This window comes from Sycon ciliatum, chromosome 11 (genome assembly GCF_964019385.1).
Source record: "Sycon ciliatum chromosome 11, ocSycCili1.1, whole genome shotgun sequence".
Lineage (NCBI taxonomy): Eukaryota > Metazoa > Porifera > Calcarea > Leucosolenida > Sycettidae > Sycon > Sycon ciliatum.
The window spans coordinates 19108080-19127731 of NC_088653.1; the positions used below are offsets into that span (position 1 = coordinate 19108080).

General features: G+C 49.0%; 1 protein-coding gene across 1 annotated transcript in view; it reads left to right on the forward strand.

Moving 5' to 3' along the window:
* Positions 1–19652, forward strand: part of LOC135827431 (synaptic vesicle 2-related protein-like) — a 35434-nt gene that overhangs the window by 10785 nt on the left and 4997 nt on the right. Inside the window, exons 3-14 of the mRNA XM_065339930.1 lie at positions 1930–1998; positions 2911–2999; positions 3846–3944; positions 4610–4681; positions 5621–5745; positions 6192–6255; positions 10339–10467; positions 12174–12322; positions 13557–13736; positions 14675–14763; positions 16420–16512; positions 18390–18504. Coding sequence (XP_065196002.1) covers positions 1930–1998; positions 2911–2999; positions 3846–3944; positions 4610–4681; positions 5621–5745; positions 6192–6255; positions 10339–10467; positions 12174–12322; positions 13557–13736; positions 14675–14763; positions 16420–16512; positions 18390–18504 — 1273 coding nt within the window. The remainder of the gene's footprint in view (positions 1–1929; positions 1999–2910; positions 3000–3845; positions 3945–4609; positions 4682–5620; positions 5746–6191; positions 6256–10338; positions 10468–12173; positions 12323–13556; positions 13737–14674; positions 14764–16419; positions 16513–18389; positions 18505–19652) is intronic.

Genomic DNA, 19652 nt, shown 5'->3' on the forward strand with positions numbered 1-19652 from the left:
AGTACACAATATGTTTAGCTATGCTAATATGGCCCTAGAGGAACCGGGTTCAATTTCAATGATAAGACCTTGGAGAAACAGGGTGGGGTGGTGGTGGTGGTGGTGGTGGTGGTGTGGGGGGGAGGGGGGGGGGGATGTTTTGCACCTATACAGCACAGGGGCGTAGCTGGTCCCCTCCCCCTCCTTTAGTGGGGTGCACTGCACGGCTGCATTCAATGTATGTGTAGGATGGCTGGTGCATGTCATTCATGGTCATTATGTGCATGCTGAACCAAGGTCGAAATTTTTGGGGGAGGTGCACGTGCCCCCTCCCCCCCCCCTCCCCCCCCCCCCCCCCCCCGTGCCCCATGTGAGCCAAGCGACTGTAGCATTATAAGGTAGACAGTAAACCTGCGTTTGCTGGACTCTGCACCAAAGCCGAATCCTGTGCTGATCAGATAAATTTCATCCGCCAACCTGCTGTGGATCGAATGTGCCTCCCTGGATCAAGCGGAATCCTGTCATATCAGGACAGTTTCCGCTGCTCCCAGGACGTCCGGTTAAGCCAGGTTTTACTGTACACGCTAGAGTGTGGACTGTAACAGACTCAATATACCGTATTTTCCGGAGTATAGAGCGCACCTTTGTATAACGCGCACCCCCAAATCTTCATTGGGGGTGCGCACTTCAATCTTCATTGAAGTACATGCATTTCATATTCGGAGCATAGTGCGCACCTGCGATTTAGGGCCTAAAATCGCACATCTAAAGTGCGCACTATACTCCGGAAAATACGGTAGCACCAAGAGTACATAACTAGGGTTGCAACGGGTAGGGGTTTGGTCGCGTAACGAATTCGGGTATTTCTGTCCTGGCAGCACGGGTACCCTATCGGGTATTTCTATCCGGGCAGCAAGGGTACCCTATCGGGTATTTCTATCCAGGTAGCAAGGGTACCCTATCGGGTATTTCTATCCGGGCAGCAAGGGTACCCTATCTGGTATTTCTATCCGGGTAGCAAGGGTACCCTATCGGGTATTTCTATCCGGGTAGCAAGGGTACCCTATCGGGTATTTCTATCCGGGTAGCAAGGGTACCCTATCGGGTATTTCTATCCGGGCAGCAAGGGTACCCTATCAGGTATTTCTATCCGGGTAGCAAGGGTACCCTATCGGGTATTTTTGGACATAGGTTGTACAGTGAGTGGACACTTGTGCTGCATAGAAAGTGTACAGTAAGCATGTAGCCGTGTTTTTTACATGCAGCGATGCGAAAACACCGTACTCCAACTACCCGATCAGGTTCTCAGGAGCAAACTCCTACTCGAATACACGGGTACCCTACTACCCGTTGACACCCCTGTACATAACTCCCAAGAGTGTGCAACTGCCTGCACAACCTCTATACCGTGCTGCGGCGGCAGAACTTCACATCACGTGACATGGTTCAAAAGGTTACGCTGGCAAACAGTGCAAAGTGACCTCAAGAGATTTGTACCCAAAGCAGGGTTGCGTACAACCCTGTATCTATCATGCGCAGGGTACAAGTGATGTGTGCGGGTTCATCACGTGATGTGAAGTTCTGCCGTCGCAGACCCCATAGCTGGAGTTGCACACTCTTGGGGGTTCTGTACTCTTGATAGCACCCATCTACAGACAACTCGATGTGAACACACACATATATGCACACGCACGCACACACACGCACGCAGGCATGCACGCTTGCCCGCACACACACACACACACACACACACACACACACACACACACACACACACACACACATACAGACACACACATACAGACACATACATACACACACACACACACACACTGAGCCCGGGGTAAGCGAGCTTGATGGGGTTTTTTTCACTTACCACCTCCACACATAACATGCCATACTTCTACACATTGCTTGCTTTGGTTTGTCCCTGCCACGCACATTGTTCAGATCCCTTACCAATGGATGAGTACCCACCAGCACCGGAGGGACTAGCTACTGAGGAGAACAATAGACTGGGTGAGTGAATGACTCAGAATCTGAGAGTAGATCTAGGATTGTACAATGCAAACCCAGACTGACGAGCAAACTACAACAAATTATAGACGGTACGAGGCACCGACCTGCCCTGCCTTTTAACTAGTGCTTTGCCTGTGTTTTGCGGTGACAATGCACGATAAGGTAGAAGCCTGGCCTTCAGCAGAATGTGTGTAGCATTCGTACATGAAGACTGGGTGACAATGCATGATGAAGTGGAAGTCTGGCTTTTGCAGGATTCCTGTAGCATTGCTGTATTTTCGGGAGTATATAAACCGCACTTTGAACACTCTCAATTCACCCAAAAAAGCCGGAGCGGCTTATACTAAAATGGTGAAAATGATGGTGATAAATCAGGTAGATGTCTGTATTTCGTGACAAAAAGTCCAGATGCAGCTTATACTCCAGTGCAGCTTGTACTCCGGTGCAGCTTGTACTCAGGAAACAAACAGTACATAGAGATTGGGTGACTATGCACAATGAAGCAGAAGCCTGGCCTTTGCAGAATGTGTGAAAGCATTGTACAGTGAAGACTGCTGACGATGCTGCATGATAAGAAGAGTACATGAAAACCAGAGTGTGCAGCTTGGGGGGCTTTTTCTACTATGGGTGTCACGGCGGAATTCCATGATTACATCATATTTGGCGGAGATCTGAGGCGGGAAATGGCGTAGTGCGTACCATTGAGCTGCAGTTGTGCAGAAAGAGACCTGCTTGAATCCTGCTTGTACGCACTACATCACTAAAATGACGTAATCACGGAATCGTCGTAACTAATAGACATTTAGTTGTCTGGTGATTGCCTATGGGCATGAAACTATAAGTTACAACGAACGATGCGTGGTGCTCTGTGCCGTGTGTTGTTCTGTCCATGCATTTGTTTCACCTGTGAAGATGAGGATTTCACGATTACGGAAGCCCTGGATATTATAGGGATAGGTCCCTTTCATTATCGACTGCTGGTCGTCGTAGGATTAATATCGGTAAGGACAGCTTTTCTGTGTGTGCCTCTCCTCACTTGTGTGTGTGTGTGTCCGTGTGTTTGTTTGTGTGTGTGTGTGTGTGTGTGTGTGTGTGTATGTATGTATGTATGTATGGATGTGTGTGTGTGTCTGTCTGTCTGTGTGTATGTCTGTGTCTGTCTGTCTGTGTGTCTGTCTGTGTGTCTGTCTGTATGTCTGTCTGTATGTCTGTCTGTATGTCTGTCTGTCTGCCTGTCTGTCTGTCTGTCTGTCTGTCTGTCTGTCTGTCCGTCTTTGTGTATGTGTATGTGTCCGTGTGTGTACACATACGCATGTGTGTATGTGTGTGTGTGTGTGCATGTGTGTTTGTCGCTCTTTGTGTCCATCTTGCCTCCTTCTTGTTCGCTTATGTCAGCCTGTATGTTCATGTCATGGCTCTTGGCCTGTGACGGCATGGATAATTTGCTTTTGAAACATACACGCACAACAAAAGTCTGACCAGGCTCTGTGTCGCAGTCTGACATGGATTTCAGAGCCAGCCTGGCATAGAACACAAGTAAGGTGCGATAGTCAGTTTGTGCCCGAAAGTCGGTATCCTGCCCAAAAGTTAGTACGGGTGTTACCACTAAATTCGAAAGTGTAAGAACGTTTACAGGCGTAACGATAGTAAGACTCCTCAGTCAGTATTGTGCTAGCTCTTGCACCTTCTGACTACACAACATCTTACTTCTAACTGTTAGTGTTGGACACACACAACGTATAACATGAAATATTTTGGTCCTTTCTTTTACGATAGTGTCCTCAGCAGACTGTCCTGTATTCCAGATAGGCTCGGTTCCTGCTGTTCATCTCCTTGTTGTTTTGCAGATAGCGGGTGGTCTGGGCTCAACAGGATTTGCACTGTTCCCACCATTGGCAAGATGTCACCTTAATCTGAGTTCTGTTGCCGAGGCTATTCTGACCAGTGTAAGGCGATGATATTGATATGTGTGTGTGTGTGTGTGTGTGTGTGTGTGTGTGTGTGTGTGTGTGTGTGTGTGTGTGTGTGTGTGTGTGTGTGCGTGTGTGCATGCGTGCGTGCACGCGCATGCGTTTCTGTTTGTGTGCACATGCATGTGTGCATAGCATTGATTTAAAGCAGTGTCAGTATGCATGCAGCACGGTAGAAACCTCCATGCCAAATAGTGTATCTCGTGAAAAATGGCCGCTTCCAAGGCCCGTTTTCCATTCCCAATGTTACCAGTCGGCTTTCTATGGCATGGTGGTGGCCTGGCACAATCTTAAATTCCGAAGTTTGTTATGTTTCTCAACACAATTGGATGCCAGTGATGATTTGTGGACGTGAAGCCTGCTTGCTGCTTCTCGTCTGGTTGATAAGCGTGATCCGGAGGTCAATAGGCACATCAAATCCGCAGCTCGCTTATCCTGAGTAACAGCATTACAGCCTGCTTGATGCACAATGTCATTGGGAATTCCCCTCCCCCTCTCCTGTTCATTGTGACCTTAAAAGCTTGTATACTTGGTAGTGGGTTGATGCATGGCTGAGAATACTAGTATGCTGATGTGGGTGGTTTGGTGTCATGGCTGGAAATATGCTGATGTGGGTGGTTTGGTGTTGTGCTAATCTGCAGTCTGGATTTCTAGGGGCAGCGTGTGGAGGTGTCGGTATGGGATATCTGGCAACCAGATTTGGACGCAGAACAGTAAGCTGTTAGGTCCATTTAGAACTGTGTCTGTATGTTGCTGTTGCTGCTGTGTGCTGCTTCAGTTACTGCTGTCGCTGTTGTCACTAGTTGCTGGTGCAGTCATTGCTGCTGCTGTTACTCCTGCTGCTGCTGCTGCTGCTGCTGCTGCTGCTGCTGCTGCTGCTGCTGCTGCTGTTACTCCTGCTGCTGTTACTCCTGCTGTTGTTGCTGCTGTAGCTGATGTCGCTGTAGCTGCTGTTGCTGCTGTTACTGCTGCTACTTCAGTTGCTGTTGACGCTGCTTCTGCTATTGGCGGTGGTGTGTGATGCTGGTGCTGCTATTGGTGGTGTGTGATGCTGGTGCTGCTACGAGTATTTCTGGCACTGGTGGTAGTGGTGGTAGTGGTGGTTCTTGCTGTTGTGTTTCTGCTGCTGGCGGCAGTGGCACCAGCAACACCAGCAGCAGCAGCAGAGGTGATAGTGCTGGCGCTGCTGCTGCTGTGGCCACTATTGTCGTAGTAAATCAATGTTGATACGCATCAGTTATCATAATCAGTGTTTGCGGGAGGGGGAGTGGGAAGGGGGAGTGGGAAGGGGGAGTGGGAAGGGGAAGTGGGAAGGAGGATTGGGGTGATTATCTAAGGTTTTCACTTACTGAGTGGACTTCTCGTGTGCTCTGGATGGCAGTCGTGAGTCAGTCAAGTGTCAAGTCAAGTCGGGCGAAAAGCGCGAGCTCCAGTGTGGGGAGCAAACCCTTCCTTGTTTTCCCTTACCACTGTAATTGTGCCTCGGTGTTTAGTTCCTGTATTCCTCATCTATATGTATGCGCATAGGTACTGTTGCTGTACCATCAGAGGTTGAACCTTTGACTCCTGCCAACATTTCACGAAAGCAAGATCTTTTTTTGCTGCACACGTCCCATTTCATATGAGCAAACTTTTGTTTTTCATCCCTGCAGGAACTGTTGATATTGATCGTGTGGACAAGTTACTTTGGATTCTTGAGTGCTGTCTCGCCAGACTACTACTGGCTACTGTTCATGAGGTTCTTGGTGGGGTTTGGACACGGAGGAACTGGACAGAGGTTAGCGATACTGCTCAGCTTGTTTGTTCTTGTTCTTGTCATGAGATCTTGAATTGGACAACTGGTCAACTTGTGTTTGTGTGTGTGTGCTCCTGTGTGCAAAAAATGAAAAAGACCAAAACGTAGGGATTCACTGGCCAGAAAAAGCCACTTCATTGCTGTGTGTTGTAGACCAGGCTGAATAGTGGCGGTCAATTCTTCAGCCTTGCAGGTTGCTATGGCTTCTGCTGTAGCATTGCTATCATCGCCTCTGGCGATGGGCGTCAAATGGTCAAATGATGTGCCCAGGTGCCTGTGTGTATGTGTATGTGTGTGTGTGTGTGTGTGTGTGTGTGTGTGTGTGTGTGTGTGTGTGTGTGTGTGTGTGTGTGTGTGTGTATGTGTGTGTATGGATGTACCCGGGTGCCTGTGTGCCTGTGTGTATATGTGTTGCTATGTTCCTGTAGGCTGTCTATACTGTTTGAGTACATGCCGGCACAGTACAGGACGTTAGGAGCGGGAGTGTTGACCGTGAGTTGCATGAACACCGGTCTGCACACTGGTCCGTACCAGGGAGTCTTAGCATACAGGGAGACATCACGGTCGACTGTGTAACGCTGAATCACGTGGGTTTCCACCCTGGGCTGCCCGATACAGTCCCCCCCCCCCCCCCCCCCCCAGGCTGGAGCAGGGCGGATTTATACACACACTCACATACACCATTGCTTGTCTGGCCCACACTTTGGGTCATCAGGTCAAGGCCGACCGGCATGGCGATCACCAGCTGCACAGACCATGTAGTAGTTCCAAATCCCGGGTGGAAACGCGTATCGTTTTGCGCACTGTGATCTGGTGTTGTCTCCCTGAGATGCTATGGGTCCCTGATCAGCAGCATATACGCATACCTCAACCTGACATGCACCCCTGCGGCAGGGCACATCAAACCCTGACATGCACCCTGGGGAACTGTGCATGATACCGTGACATGCACCCTGGGGCACTACACATCATACCCTACTATGCACCCCTGGGGCAGGGCACATCATGCGTGACATGCACCCTGGGGCACTACACATCATACCCTACTATGCACCCCTGGGACAGGGCACATCATGCGTGACATGCACCCTGGGGCACTACACATCATACCCTACTAGTACTATGCACCCCTGGGACAGGGCACATCATAGCGTGACATGCACCCCTGGGGCACTACACATCATACCCTACTATGCACCCCTGGGGCAGGGCATATCACACCCTGACATCATCAGGTTCCCTGGGGCTTTATGCATCATACGTTGGCATGCACCCTTGGCAGGGCACATCATACCCTAACATGAACGTGTACAACTCATTCCAGCAGAACAATCCAGCATGCTCTGAAACTTTGATTTTGACTAGATTTATTCTAGCAAAACCTGGGCAAATTTCAAACTCTTCCCTTTCAAACTCCTTGTCCTTTGACTTCTCCACACTCAATCATGACATGGGAGAATTGCATGTGCAATAATGTGGGATGTATACCCGTGGTTTCATCGCTGCAGAAAATTACCACAACGTGTTAAAGACTACTATGTTCAGGTGCCAGTTAAAAGTATGTGTTAACTAGTGAAAAGCCGGGAGGTACCACTGCATCAATGCTGTTGGCTGTGTCCAGAGGGACACCACTGCATCAATGCTGTTGGCTGTGTCCAGAGGTACCACTGCATCAATGCTGTTGGCTGTGTCCAGAGGTACCACTGCATCAATGCTGTTGGCTGTGTCCAGAGGGACACCACTGCATCAATGCTGTTGGCTGTGCCCAGAGGTACCACTGCATCAATGCTGTTGGCTGTGCCCAGAGGTACCACTGCATCAATGCTGTTGGCTGTGCCCAGAGGTACCACTGCATCAATGCTGTTGGCTGTGCCCAGAGGGACACCACTGCATCAATGCTGTTGGCTGTGTCCAGAGGGACACCACTGCATCAATGCTGTTGGCTGTGTCCAGAGGGACACCACTGCATCAATGCTGTTGGCTGTGCCCAGAGGGACACCACTGCATCAATGCTGTTGGCTGTGTCCAGAGGGACACCACTGCATCAATGCTGTTGGCTGTGCCCAGAGGTACCACTGCATCAATGCTGTTGGCTGTGCCCAGAGGGACACCACTGCATCAATGCTGTTGGCTGTGTCCAGAGGGACACCACTGCATCAATGCTGTTGGCTGTGTCCAGAGGGACACCACTGCATCAATGCTGTTGGCTGTGCCCAGAGGGACACCACTGCATCAATGCTGTTGGCTGTGTCCAGAGGGACACCACTGCATCAATGCTGTTGGCTGTGCCCAGAGGTACCACTGCATCAATGCTGTTGGCTGTGTCCAGAGGTACCACTGCATCAATGCTGTTGGCTGTGTCCAGAGGTACCACTGCATCAATGCTGTTGCCTGTGTCCAGAGGTACCACTGCATCAATGCTGTTGACTGTGCCCAGAGGGACACCACTGCATCAATGCTGTTGACTGTGTCCAGAGGGACACCACTGCATCAATGCTGTTGGCTGTGCCCAGAGGTACACCACTGCATCAATGCTGTTGGCTGTGTCCAGAGGGACACCACTGCATCAATGCTGTTGGCTGTGTCCAGAGGGACACCACTGCATCAATGCTGTTGGCTGTGTCCAGAGGGACACCACTGCATCAATGCTGTTGGCTGTGTCCAGAGGGACACCACTGCATCAATACTGTTGGCTGTGTCCAGAGGGACACCACTGCATGTGAATGGCGCTATATGTGTCCAGTTGGACACCATTCCATTAACGGTGCTAGCCGTGTTACGCCTGGATGCCATTGCATTGATGCTGCTGTGTCGAAAAGGACACCATTGCATTAATGCTGCTGTGGCGAAAAGGACACCATTGCATTATTACTGCTGTGTCGAAAAGGACGCCATTCATTGATGCTGCTGTATCGAAAAGGACGCCATTGCATTCATGCTGCTGTGTTGAAAAGGACACCATTGCATTGACGGTGCTAACTGTGTTTGTCGTCAGTAAGGTGACACCACTGACAATGTCACAGGCTGAGTGACAAGGTCATCAACAGCAAAACCCAATGTGCTATGCTTCAGCGCCTAGCAACGTAATGGGTCCCACCACCACACTCCATTATTCACCCCAGTGTCTGGAGATGATGTGGATTCTGTAGGGAAAAAAACAGCCTCCATTGTATCCTGTGCTGTGACCTCGCGCATACAATATTCTACTCTTACACACTGTGACTTACTGTCGGCTCATAGTGCAGACTTTCACTCTGTCCACTCATAGTGCAGACTTTCACTCTGTCCACTCACTCAGTCTCGCAGCTCAGTATTCTCTGTTATATATGATCACCAGCCCCAATCTCTATCCATTTGCTGTTCCTCTATCCTTAATGATGAGATCTGTGTTCGTGTATACTTGATCAGAGCACACTTGCATGACTGACTGACTGACTGACTGTTGAGTCAGTATCTATACTAAAGTTAGGTTGGGGTTGCCTCGTTGCAGTTGTTGGCACGAGGCTGGCCAAATAATGCAGCCATGGGCAGAGTCTAATCCAACACCAGCTGCCCCAGAAAGTGACACTTTGTCCTTTAAATGAATAAGCGACGCGGAGACAATGGCCGTATGAATGCGATGGGACTTTGGAAACCTTTCATGTAGATTCACCAGATTCTTGTTTGCTTTTTCATAATGTCTGTCTCACTCACTCATATACATCGCGTTACCTTTGTCTTGTGTTTTGTCCTGTGGTTTGTCCTGTGTTTTGTCCTGTGTTTTGTCCTGTGTTTTGTCCTGTGTTTTGTCCTATGTTATGTCCTGTGTTTTGTCCTATGTTATGTCCTGTGTTTTGTCCTGTGTTTTGTCCTGTGTTTTGTCCTGTGTTTTGTCCTGTGTTTTGTCCTGTGTTTTGTCCTGTGTTATGTCCTGTGTTATGTCCTGTGATTTGTCCTGTGTTTTGTCCTGTGTTTTGTCCTGTGTTATGTCCTGTGTTTTGTCCTGTGTTTTGTCCTGTGTTTTGTCCTGTGTTTTGTCCTGTGTTTTGTCCTGTGTTTTGTCCTGTGTTTTGTCCTGTGTTTTGTCCTGTGTTTTGTCCTGTGTTTTGTCCTGTGTTTTGTCCTGTGTTTTGTCCTGTGTTTTGTCCTGTGTTTTGTCCTGTGTTTTGTCCTGTGTTTTGTCCTGTGTTTTGTCCTGTGTTATGTCCTGTGTTTTGTCCTGTGTTTTGTCCTGTGTTTTGTCCTGTGTTTTGTCCTGTGTTATGTCCTGTGTTTTGTCCTGTGTTTTGTCCTGTGTTTTGTCCTGTGTTTTGTCCTGTGTTTTGTCCTGTGTTTTGTCCTGTGTTTTGTCCTGTGTTTTGTCCTGTGTTATGTCCTGTGTTTTGTCCTGTGTTTTGTCCTGTGTTATGTCCTGTCCTGTGTTATGTCCTGTGTGAATACGCTGTGTGCATGCCGTTGTCACTATCACTATGCAATTGTCACCATCGCTAATCCATCGTGACTGTCGGTATGCCATTGTCACCGTCGCTATGTCGTTATAACCGTTTGTATGCCGTTGTCGTCGCTACCATGGCGTTGTCACCATCACCGCTGAAGTTCTGCTGGAACTGTGGTAACTTCCTGGAGGCCGTCTTCATCAAGGTGCTCATACCCACCGGCAGTGCCTGGAGGTACATACTGGTGTCCGACGCCGCCGTCTTCTTCATCTGCATCTTCTTCCAAAGCGTGAGCACTGCACATGTTCTATGTCTGCTTGTCTTGATGTCCCCAGGGGTGGGGTCGGGGGTGGTCTGCATGTCCCTGGGGTAGAGCTGGGTCGGTCTGGATGTCCCTGGGGTGGTCTGGATGTCCCTGGGGTAGGGCTGGATGTCCCTGGGGTAGGGCTGGGTCTGTCTGGATGTCCCCGGGGTGGGGTCGGGGGTGGTCTGGATATCCCTGGGGTAGGGCTGGGTCGGTCTGAATGTCCCTGGGGTGATCTGGATGTCCCTGGGGTAGGGCTGGATGTCCCTGGGTTAGGGCTGGGTCTGTCTGGATGTCCCCGGGGTGGGGTCGGGTGGTCTCCATATCCCTGGGGTGGGGTCAATGGTGGTCTGGATGGCTTTGGGGTAGGGTCGGGTGGTCTAGATGTCTTTGGGGTAGGGTCGTGGTGGTCTAGATTTCCCTGGAGTCGAGTCGGGGGTGGTCTGGGGTCTTGGGGTAGTCGGGGTGGTCTGAATGTCTCCGTGGTGGGGTCAAGGGTGGTCTGGATGTTTCTGCGTGGATGAGGGGGGGGGGGTGCTAATGTCCTTTTGGGCAGGGGGGGGGGGTGCTAATGTCCTTTTGGGCAGGGGGGGGGATGTCCTCTTTGAGCTTAGGGTAGGAGAAATAATAATATGATTCCCAGCATTTTCAAGGTACTCTCTTTGGAGGTATTCATCAGTTGGAGGAGTTGAAAAGGGAGCAAAGTCACCACCACCAGCACTCGAAACCAAGGACGTTTTCTATAGGCCTGTGATGCTCTAACCAGTAAGCCATGGTGTAATCGCCATCCCAGCAGAGCCTGTTTATTTCAATGCCGTAGCTGTGTGTTTATCGTCATTTTCGGCAAGGTCTAGCACACAGGACTGTTGGAGTACTGGAGCTAAAAATTCACCCGGTAGTGCGGCACAGTGCCCAAAAAAGTAGCCTCACTTCGGGCCACAGTACGAGACAAACTATGTTTGCTTCCGTCATGACCGCATGGTGATGAGCAAAACAATCTTTATGATGAAACCGGCGGTATGGAGGAATTCTTGCTTTTACAGTAAACCTGGTTTAAGCGACCAAATGCGGTCGTTAAAGCCAGGTGGTCTTTAGAACCAGGTCCCATAGTGTCTATGTAGAACTGTCAGTGCGTGGAAAACGGTCGTTAAGAGCAGGTGGTCGCTAAACCCAGAGGTCGCTTACACCAGGTTTTGCTGTATGTCCAAAAATTGGGAGTCGTGTTGCTGGCTTAGGTGATGAATGACATCGGCAGGAGAGTGCATTTGGGAGATTTGTACTAAATTATCCATTACAATGTTGCTCAATGAAATCCGATCGCATGAGTCAAGTTTGCACCCTCCACAAGTGCACTGCCCAGTGTTTGCAGGTCTAGGACTGCACAGTGCCCTGCACCAGTGCACAGCCCAGTGTTTGCAGGTCTGGGGGCTTCACGGCAATTAGCGCACACTTGATTGACGAGATTGTATTTCATTGAAGACCTCTACAGTTCACTCATCACCTATGCTAGCATTTTCTGATGGGAAAGATTCAAAAAAATTGCTTTTTCTCCTTGTGCTCGGTTAGGCTGGGCTTTGGACATCCGTAAGAACGTCACCACCCCCAAGGATCAAAGCCACTCAATATCCACCGAAACCCTTATTTAACTTGCATACTGAAAATGTCGTATTTGTCTTTCTTTGCTGTAACAGTGGCTCCCAGAGTCTCCGTTGTTTCTGTTTAACATTGTCGGTGACCGGAGGAAGGCCAGACAGAAGCTGGAGTATGCCGCAAAGCTGAACGGTAAAACGCTGCCGGCTGGCCGACTGATCTCCGCCGAAGAAAGACAGGAAATGATTCGGTGAGCCAAAACTATACACGCACATGTACTCGTGCGCACACGCGCGTGCACGCGCACATACTGACACACACTCTCTCTCACACACACACACACACACACACACACACACACACACACACACACCTCAGACCTCAGACATGCCCATCGCGGGAGCGATGATAGCGAACAGCTATGTTAGACATAGCAACTTGTGCTGGGATTACACCATTCAACAGCTTGCAAGGCTGATGAATTGACCGCCACTATTTTTAGCCTGGTATCCACCACACAGCTGTTTGAAGTGACTTTTTCTGGCCAGTGAATCCCTATTTTTCATTTTTCCATTTTTTTTCTACACACACACCACACCACATACTCCGGCATACACTGGCTGTTGGTAACCACCCAAGAGAATGAAAGAAAAGTCAGGAAGAGTCTGAGAAAGAGAAGAAAGACGTGTGTGACCATAATCGTCGGGAACCGAACCCGCAACCTATCGATTGGAAATCGCTGCACATACCACTGCACCATACGGGACACACACACACACACACACACACATACACACACACACACACACACACACACACACACACACACACACACACACATACACACACACACACACCTGTCCTGTCCTGTCCTGTAGAGTCACTGCCGCAAAAGGGTCACGTGATCCCATCACTGGGAAACTTGAGAAGAGAGAGAGAGAGGACACGACGCTCGATGACGCTCCAGGTGCACGGGTAGTCGCATCCGCTTGCCGCATATGCACACGTGCTGGAAGGCTGAGCGCTCCTCTGCTGTTGGTCTATGAGCCACCCTTGAACAGCGATGCCTTCCCCGTCCCCGGACACCGCGAAAGCAGCGACCACACCTGTCACAATGCGCGGCACAACATCCCTCCGCCGGTGCCGACGCTCCGGTAGTTCCAGGTGGCACTGCGGCATCCACCGTTGAGGCACACACATGCCGGACCAAGCCACCGCGGCTTCTCAGCCACCGCCCACACCGCCCGCACTGACTGGCGCCCCGCTGCTCAGACACAGGCCGCGCACGCTCCTCCAGACACTTATGCCGAGCCATGTCTCCTTTCCGTGCAAAATCCCGTCCGCCACACACACACACACACACACACACACCTCTCACTCTCTTGTGTGTGTGTGTGTGTGTGTGTGTGTGTGTGTGTATGTGTGTGTGTGAGTGCGTACATGCGCATGCGCATTTCCACCTTTGTGTTATTCATCGTCTCCAGGGGTCCACCTCCGTACGAGTCTGACGATAGTCTAAGTGTGGAGAAACCCAAGACAGAGGAGAAGGTCAACGAGCAAACACCGTTATCACCACCTTCAGCTAGTGCCAGAGAGAGGGGCATAATGAGTCTATTTAGACCAGCAGCTCTTTTCCGTACAACCATCTTACTGGCATTCGCATGGTAAGGGGAGGGGGTGGTCCGTTTCTAATAATCTAATTTCTTAGAATTATTCATATAAATGATCGCAGATATGATGATTCGTCACTTTTAAAGGGGAAGTCTTGGTCAAAATATGTTCTTACCAGGACACATTGATACCAACTTAGATTCAGAAAAACGTAGCTTGCACATTCAACAATGTGGCTTAGTTTCATGCTATAGGTCCATCGTTACCGATGACTACATCGTGCATACATTAGATGCCTGGTACACAAAGCGTTAAATTCACAATGACACTAATGTTTTCACGAGCCTGAGAGAAATTCTGGTTCTTTGCCTTCAGTTCAGGGACTTATAAGAAAGAATTATGCAAATGACCTCATTGATACGTCTGCGTGTCTTTGTGTATGTCGGCTGCTGCTAGTGGAGTTCAGTGTCGTATAGTCTCTCTTTTCTTTCCGTCACACTGGCGCCATGAAAAAAAGTTAAAACTGAGTTGTAATGATAGCTTGCATGCCTTCCTGCCGGTAGGACCCTAGAAATCGCGCTGCAAACGTCCTTTTGGTTGAGAAGTTTCTGGATAAAATTGTTGAGATGAGGTCTTTGTAAATCACACTAAATGGTATAAATACAAGACTATGTCCTGTGCATTGCATAATTATGTGCAATTTTTATCAATTATTGTAAAAGTGCACGCACATGCTTCCAGTCGGCTGCGTTTGCTTTGCCCTGTGCTGCCTTACAAGGTAATGGTAGCTGTGTTTGCTTTGCCCTGTGCTGCCTTACAAGGTAATGGTAGCTGTGTTTGCTTTGCCCTGTGCTGCCTTACAAGGTAATGGTAGCTGTGTTTGCTTTGCCCTGTGCTGCCTTACAAGGTAATGGTAGCTGTGTTTGCTTTGCCCTGTGCTGCCTTATAAGGTAATGGTAGCTATTTGGCTTAACGGTGTGCTGGGTTGCAGGCTGATGTTGTCCATAGCGGTGGTGGGCTGTGCAATTCTCACTGAGGAAGTCTTACAGGAGCGCCAGTCGCTGAAAGGAAAGTGTACCAGTAAGTTATTCAAGTCCCCTGGATATGTGTTTCATGCCGTGGAATGTCTCAGTACTCTTTGTCAGTTTTGTGCTAGATTGTGCACGTCTGACTGTTCAAGATCTGGTTAAGTTGGTGGACTCGATCGCACAATTTGTGCCCACAATTTCCCATGTTACAAATGTTTCCTTGGCTCCCCATCTGAGAACTTGAAGTTGCACTATTATGTGTGCGACTGCTAGACTGCAACCAACGTAACTTGGGTAATAGGGAGGTTCCGCTCTACGTAAGTACGTATGAAAATCCGTATGTCGTACGCGCCGGGGAGCGAGGGCAGCTTTCATACGTAAATCTCTCTACGGATTTCCGTAGGAAAGCTCTTTCCTACGTTGGGTCCTCCGTAGGACTTTTTGAAATATGTTCAGGGATGAATTTACTGTCATTTTTTTGCATAGCAGTTTTCGCGACGCAAACGCCAAAATGCGTAGCAGTCCTTGATTTTTGATTAGCACTTTTTCTTCCATGAAGACCGACTAAAATTTCTCAGTCCACGGAGGGAGTACTCGTGCTGTCTGCATAGCTGGCAGATAATTAGCGTCACCGCTGCACCTGTAGCTTTCTCAGAACCAAGCCATTTCTTCTGGACATCGACCTCTGCCACCCACTTCTCAAAGGTACTCTGTCGTACAGACATGTTGGAGGCAGAACCAGACTAGACAAAAACTACAGCTTGGACAATTGTCAGAGAGAAGGACGAACGTGATTCCAAAAGTTCCTCACGACCAGAAAGACCGACTGGCTGCAAGCAGAAAGCTATAATATCACGAAAAGAGGTAAGTGAACCAGAAAGAAGAAAACAAACAACAAGACCTCCGCCGGGATCGTGGAGGAAAGATGATGCTTGTCAGTACGGAAAGTACATGTACATGAACTTACTGAATGAAAGCCGCGCAAAGTGGTACGTGTAGTTCAAGTAGGACACCAGTACATGCAGTCAGTATGTGCACGTGGAGCCAGCCACAGTTCACAGGTACATGTACTAGAAATCACACCTTCCCGAGAAAAAAGCGGGGGCCGTGCACTGTACAGGTGTAGTGAGTGTACGACACAGTCACAGCATCACTTTTACTGACTGCGCGAGCTAGTATGCAGTGCCGTTTATGCATCGCAGTTTCCTGCGAGTCCCTGTGATTTTTGAGTCGCACACGATCGATTTTGAATCGCAAACTGCGATGCGATACTGGATAAATTCATCCCTGATGTTTCCGCATTTGTCCATGGCAACGTTCAAGCCGCGCGAAACACAAGGTACACACACCGTACACCACGTGCAAAATAAGATGCAAAACGCGGTTTCGGTTCATGGTACATGCGGTGGGCGCACGCAGCCAACGCGTCTCCAAAGCAACAATGCATGTTTAGCAGTCGTGGAGAAATCACGTAGAGCGAAACCCAGCAGCTCTGATTTTTACGTATGAAAATTCCGTGCAGTTCATACGTTATTTTCATACGTAATTCCGTAGAGCGAAACCTCCCTAATACTGGGAGTTTTTTGACTAATCATTTTTTAATGATTTCTGAAGCTTGCAGGCACATGTTGCACTAAATAATCCAATTTCCAAAATTTGAGGCTAAGCACTCTTTTCGCGTGCTCTGGGTCATATGTGTGTTGTTCAGACCATTTCTCAGTGTACCACAAGAAGTCGTGTGAGGAACTCTCGGCCAAGGACTACACGCCTATTATGGTGATATTTGCATCAGAGTTTCCCGGTGAGAGGCACGACCTGTCATCACACTTCAATATTCAGTATAACCTTTGTAATCCCCTATGTTTTCTTGCTGTTGTTGTTGTTGTTGTTGTTGTTCTCCATTCTATATGTAGGCATGTGCACTTGCCACTTTCATAAAAAAAACCTAAAAAAAACCTGTAACTAAAAACCACCGTGACTAGCGACCAGCCTGGTACTACAGACCACTTCGCCAGGCACGGACGGTCTCACGTCCATATGTGGTTGTGCCGTGCAAACCTCTGACTAAGGACCACCTGCCACTAAAGACCGCATTCTCTGGCCCCAAGGGGTGGTCGTTAGTCACAGGTTTTTACTGGACCTTGCCTCCAGAGGGATACAGTCTATGTGTGTAAGAGCACATCATGTAACGCCATCTAAAATTAACGATTTCCGGTTTTTGTTATGAGGAAAGTTTTAAAGGGGAAGTATACCCTAGAATCAAATTTTGACCAGTTGTAGTCTTCAGGGTGCCGAGTCGAATGGTCTTGATCGGAGGAAGCTGAGACACTCCCTTCCTCCTTCATTCCCAATTGAACTCGCGCACTTACACCGAAACTGGGTGACTGCGCCCTACTAGATGGGAATTTGTATGCGAAATGTCACTAAAAGCGGCATTTCATTCTTATAGGAGCACGGATGACCGCGATTGGCCCAGAATGTTGTAGTCTTTTGGACACTGAGTCGACTGATTTTGGTCCGAAAAGGCTGTGATGCAGCGTTCGGCCCTTATTCCCAAACGAGCACCGTTGAGTAAGCGCTCACGTGCTCGTGCGTTCACCAGTCGCCTGGTCACCGAGTCTGCAGGGTACAACTTACAGCCTGTTTGGGCGTGTTCCTGTCACTCGAGTTGAACTATTGCACCTTTGAGTTTAACCTTGGTGTGAAAGTATCTAGTAGGGCGCAGTCACCCAGTCTCCGTGGAAGTCACCCAGTCTCCGTGGAAGTCACCCAGTCTCCGTGGAAGTGGCTCGGTATGTCGATGTATACTTTCTGACGGAATCACATCTCCATAATATTATTCCATTGGTTTTGTTCATTTCAGCCTTCATGCAATTGTTATCCTGAAGAGAAGGGAAAGAAAACGTTTGATAGATGAAAGTGTCTACTTCATTGTGTGGATTTGTGTCTTTGAATGCGAAGTTATAGATTGCGAAATTTCTTAGTAAGTAAAAAGAAAAGTTCACACATCCGCGATAACACCGGCTTACGATTTTGTTGAGAAACACAACCAGCTTAGGAAGTTTCGCTCGTGCCAGGCCACCACCATGCCTGTAATACCAGGGTGGCAGATGCAGTTCCTAACGGCGAGGGTGAGGTGGTAACTCTCACAACCAATGCCCGACAAGGGTGCTCACCTCGTTAACTGCATCCATGTTACCCTCACTTCGAGTACAGAGTACCCTGTTGACCGTGGGTGTCGCCGCAGCTCCTTGCAAGTATAGTGGTTCACGCATGCATTGCCGCATTTGTTAGCACAGTACACGCTCCCTGCTCCCAGCGCGGGTCTCGTACTCGGCACCTTGTGATTCGCAGGCAAGCCCACGACCACTCAGCCAAAGCGCTGGTGTTAATAACTTAGTAGTACTCAAGTAGTAATATTTCCACTGGGGTATATGAATATGTTATAACTCCATGTGAACACACACAAGCGGAAGAAACCGTCAGAGATCAAATTCCATTACACAGTGTTTCACCGTTCAAGCAACGGATCATCAGATGGACCTTTTAGTTTGAGACCATTCCCTTGTGTAACTCCATGTGAATGGGTGTATGTGTGTGTGCGTGTGTGTGTGTGTGTGTGTGTGTGTGTGCGGGTGCGCGGGTGTGTGCGGGTGCGCTTGTGGGCTACTGTTGCAGCGTTGTTTGTGACGTACTTTTCGGCAAACATTCTCGGCCGCAAGGTTGCATTGGCACTGGCATTCGTCTTGTCTGGGGTATTCTTCGCACTGCTTCTCATCTGTCCAATTGCAGAGTAAGTGATTTTCAGAGGGCTTATGGATGATGAATTATTCATGCGCATATCATTCAATCGTTAAAAAGAATGAAGAAATGGTCACGAAAACGCACTGCGGGCATTATTAGTAGCAAGAGATAATAAGCAAAAGTGTGTGTAAATCTGATCTACTTTGTATGGAGCAGATGAGCGATGTGCTGCCATCATTACATCATGCATTACCTCATGCAGCTGGTGCATTTACACATAGTTATAGGCTTCAAAGTCAGCTCAATGTTGTGCCTGGTCGGTCCAGCAACTCTGATGACTGTTGGCATTATTGCCGTACTTAAAGGGGAAGTTAAAGCTAAAATCAAAATTTCACCAGTTGTAGTCTTCGGGGTGCTGAGTCGAATGGTCGTGGTCCGAGGAAGCTGAGACGCTCCCTTCCTACTTGAATCCCAATCGAACTCGCGCACTTCCACCGAAACTGGGTGACTGCGCCCTACTAGATGGGGATTTGTATGCAAAATGTCACTAAAAGCGCCATTTCGTTCTTATAAAAGCACGGATGACCGCGATTGGCCCATATGTTGTAGTCTTTCGGACGCTGAGTCGACTGGTTTTGGTCCGAAAAGGCTGCGATGCAGCGTTCCTCCTTTATTCCCAATCGAACATGGTTGAACAAGCGGTCACGTGCTCCTGCGTACACCAGTCACCTGGTCACCGTGCCTGCAGGGTACAACTTACTAGCCTGTTTGACCTTTTTTGGTTGCAGTCCTGTCACTCGAGTTGAACTCGAGTTGAACCTTGGTGTGAAAGTTGTCGCCTGCTGGCGTGGTGACCAGGTGATTTGGGCACCCAGGAGCACGTGACCGCTTGTTCAAACATGTTTGACTGGGAATAGAGGAACGCTGCATCGCAGCCTTTTCGGACCAAAACCAGTCGACTCAGCGTCCAAAAGACTACAACATATGGGCCAATCGCGGTCATCCGTGATTTTATAAGAATGAAATGGTGCTTTTAGTGACATTTTGCATACAAATCCCCATCTAGTAGGGCGCAGTCACCCAGTTTCGGTGGAAGTGCGCGAGTTCGATTGGGATTCAAGTAGGAAGGGAGCGTCGCAGCTTTCTCGGACCAAGACCATTCGACTCAGCACCCCGAAGACTACAACTGGTGACATT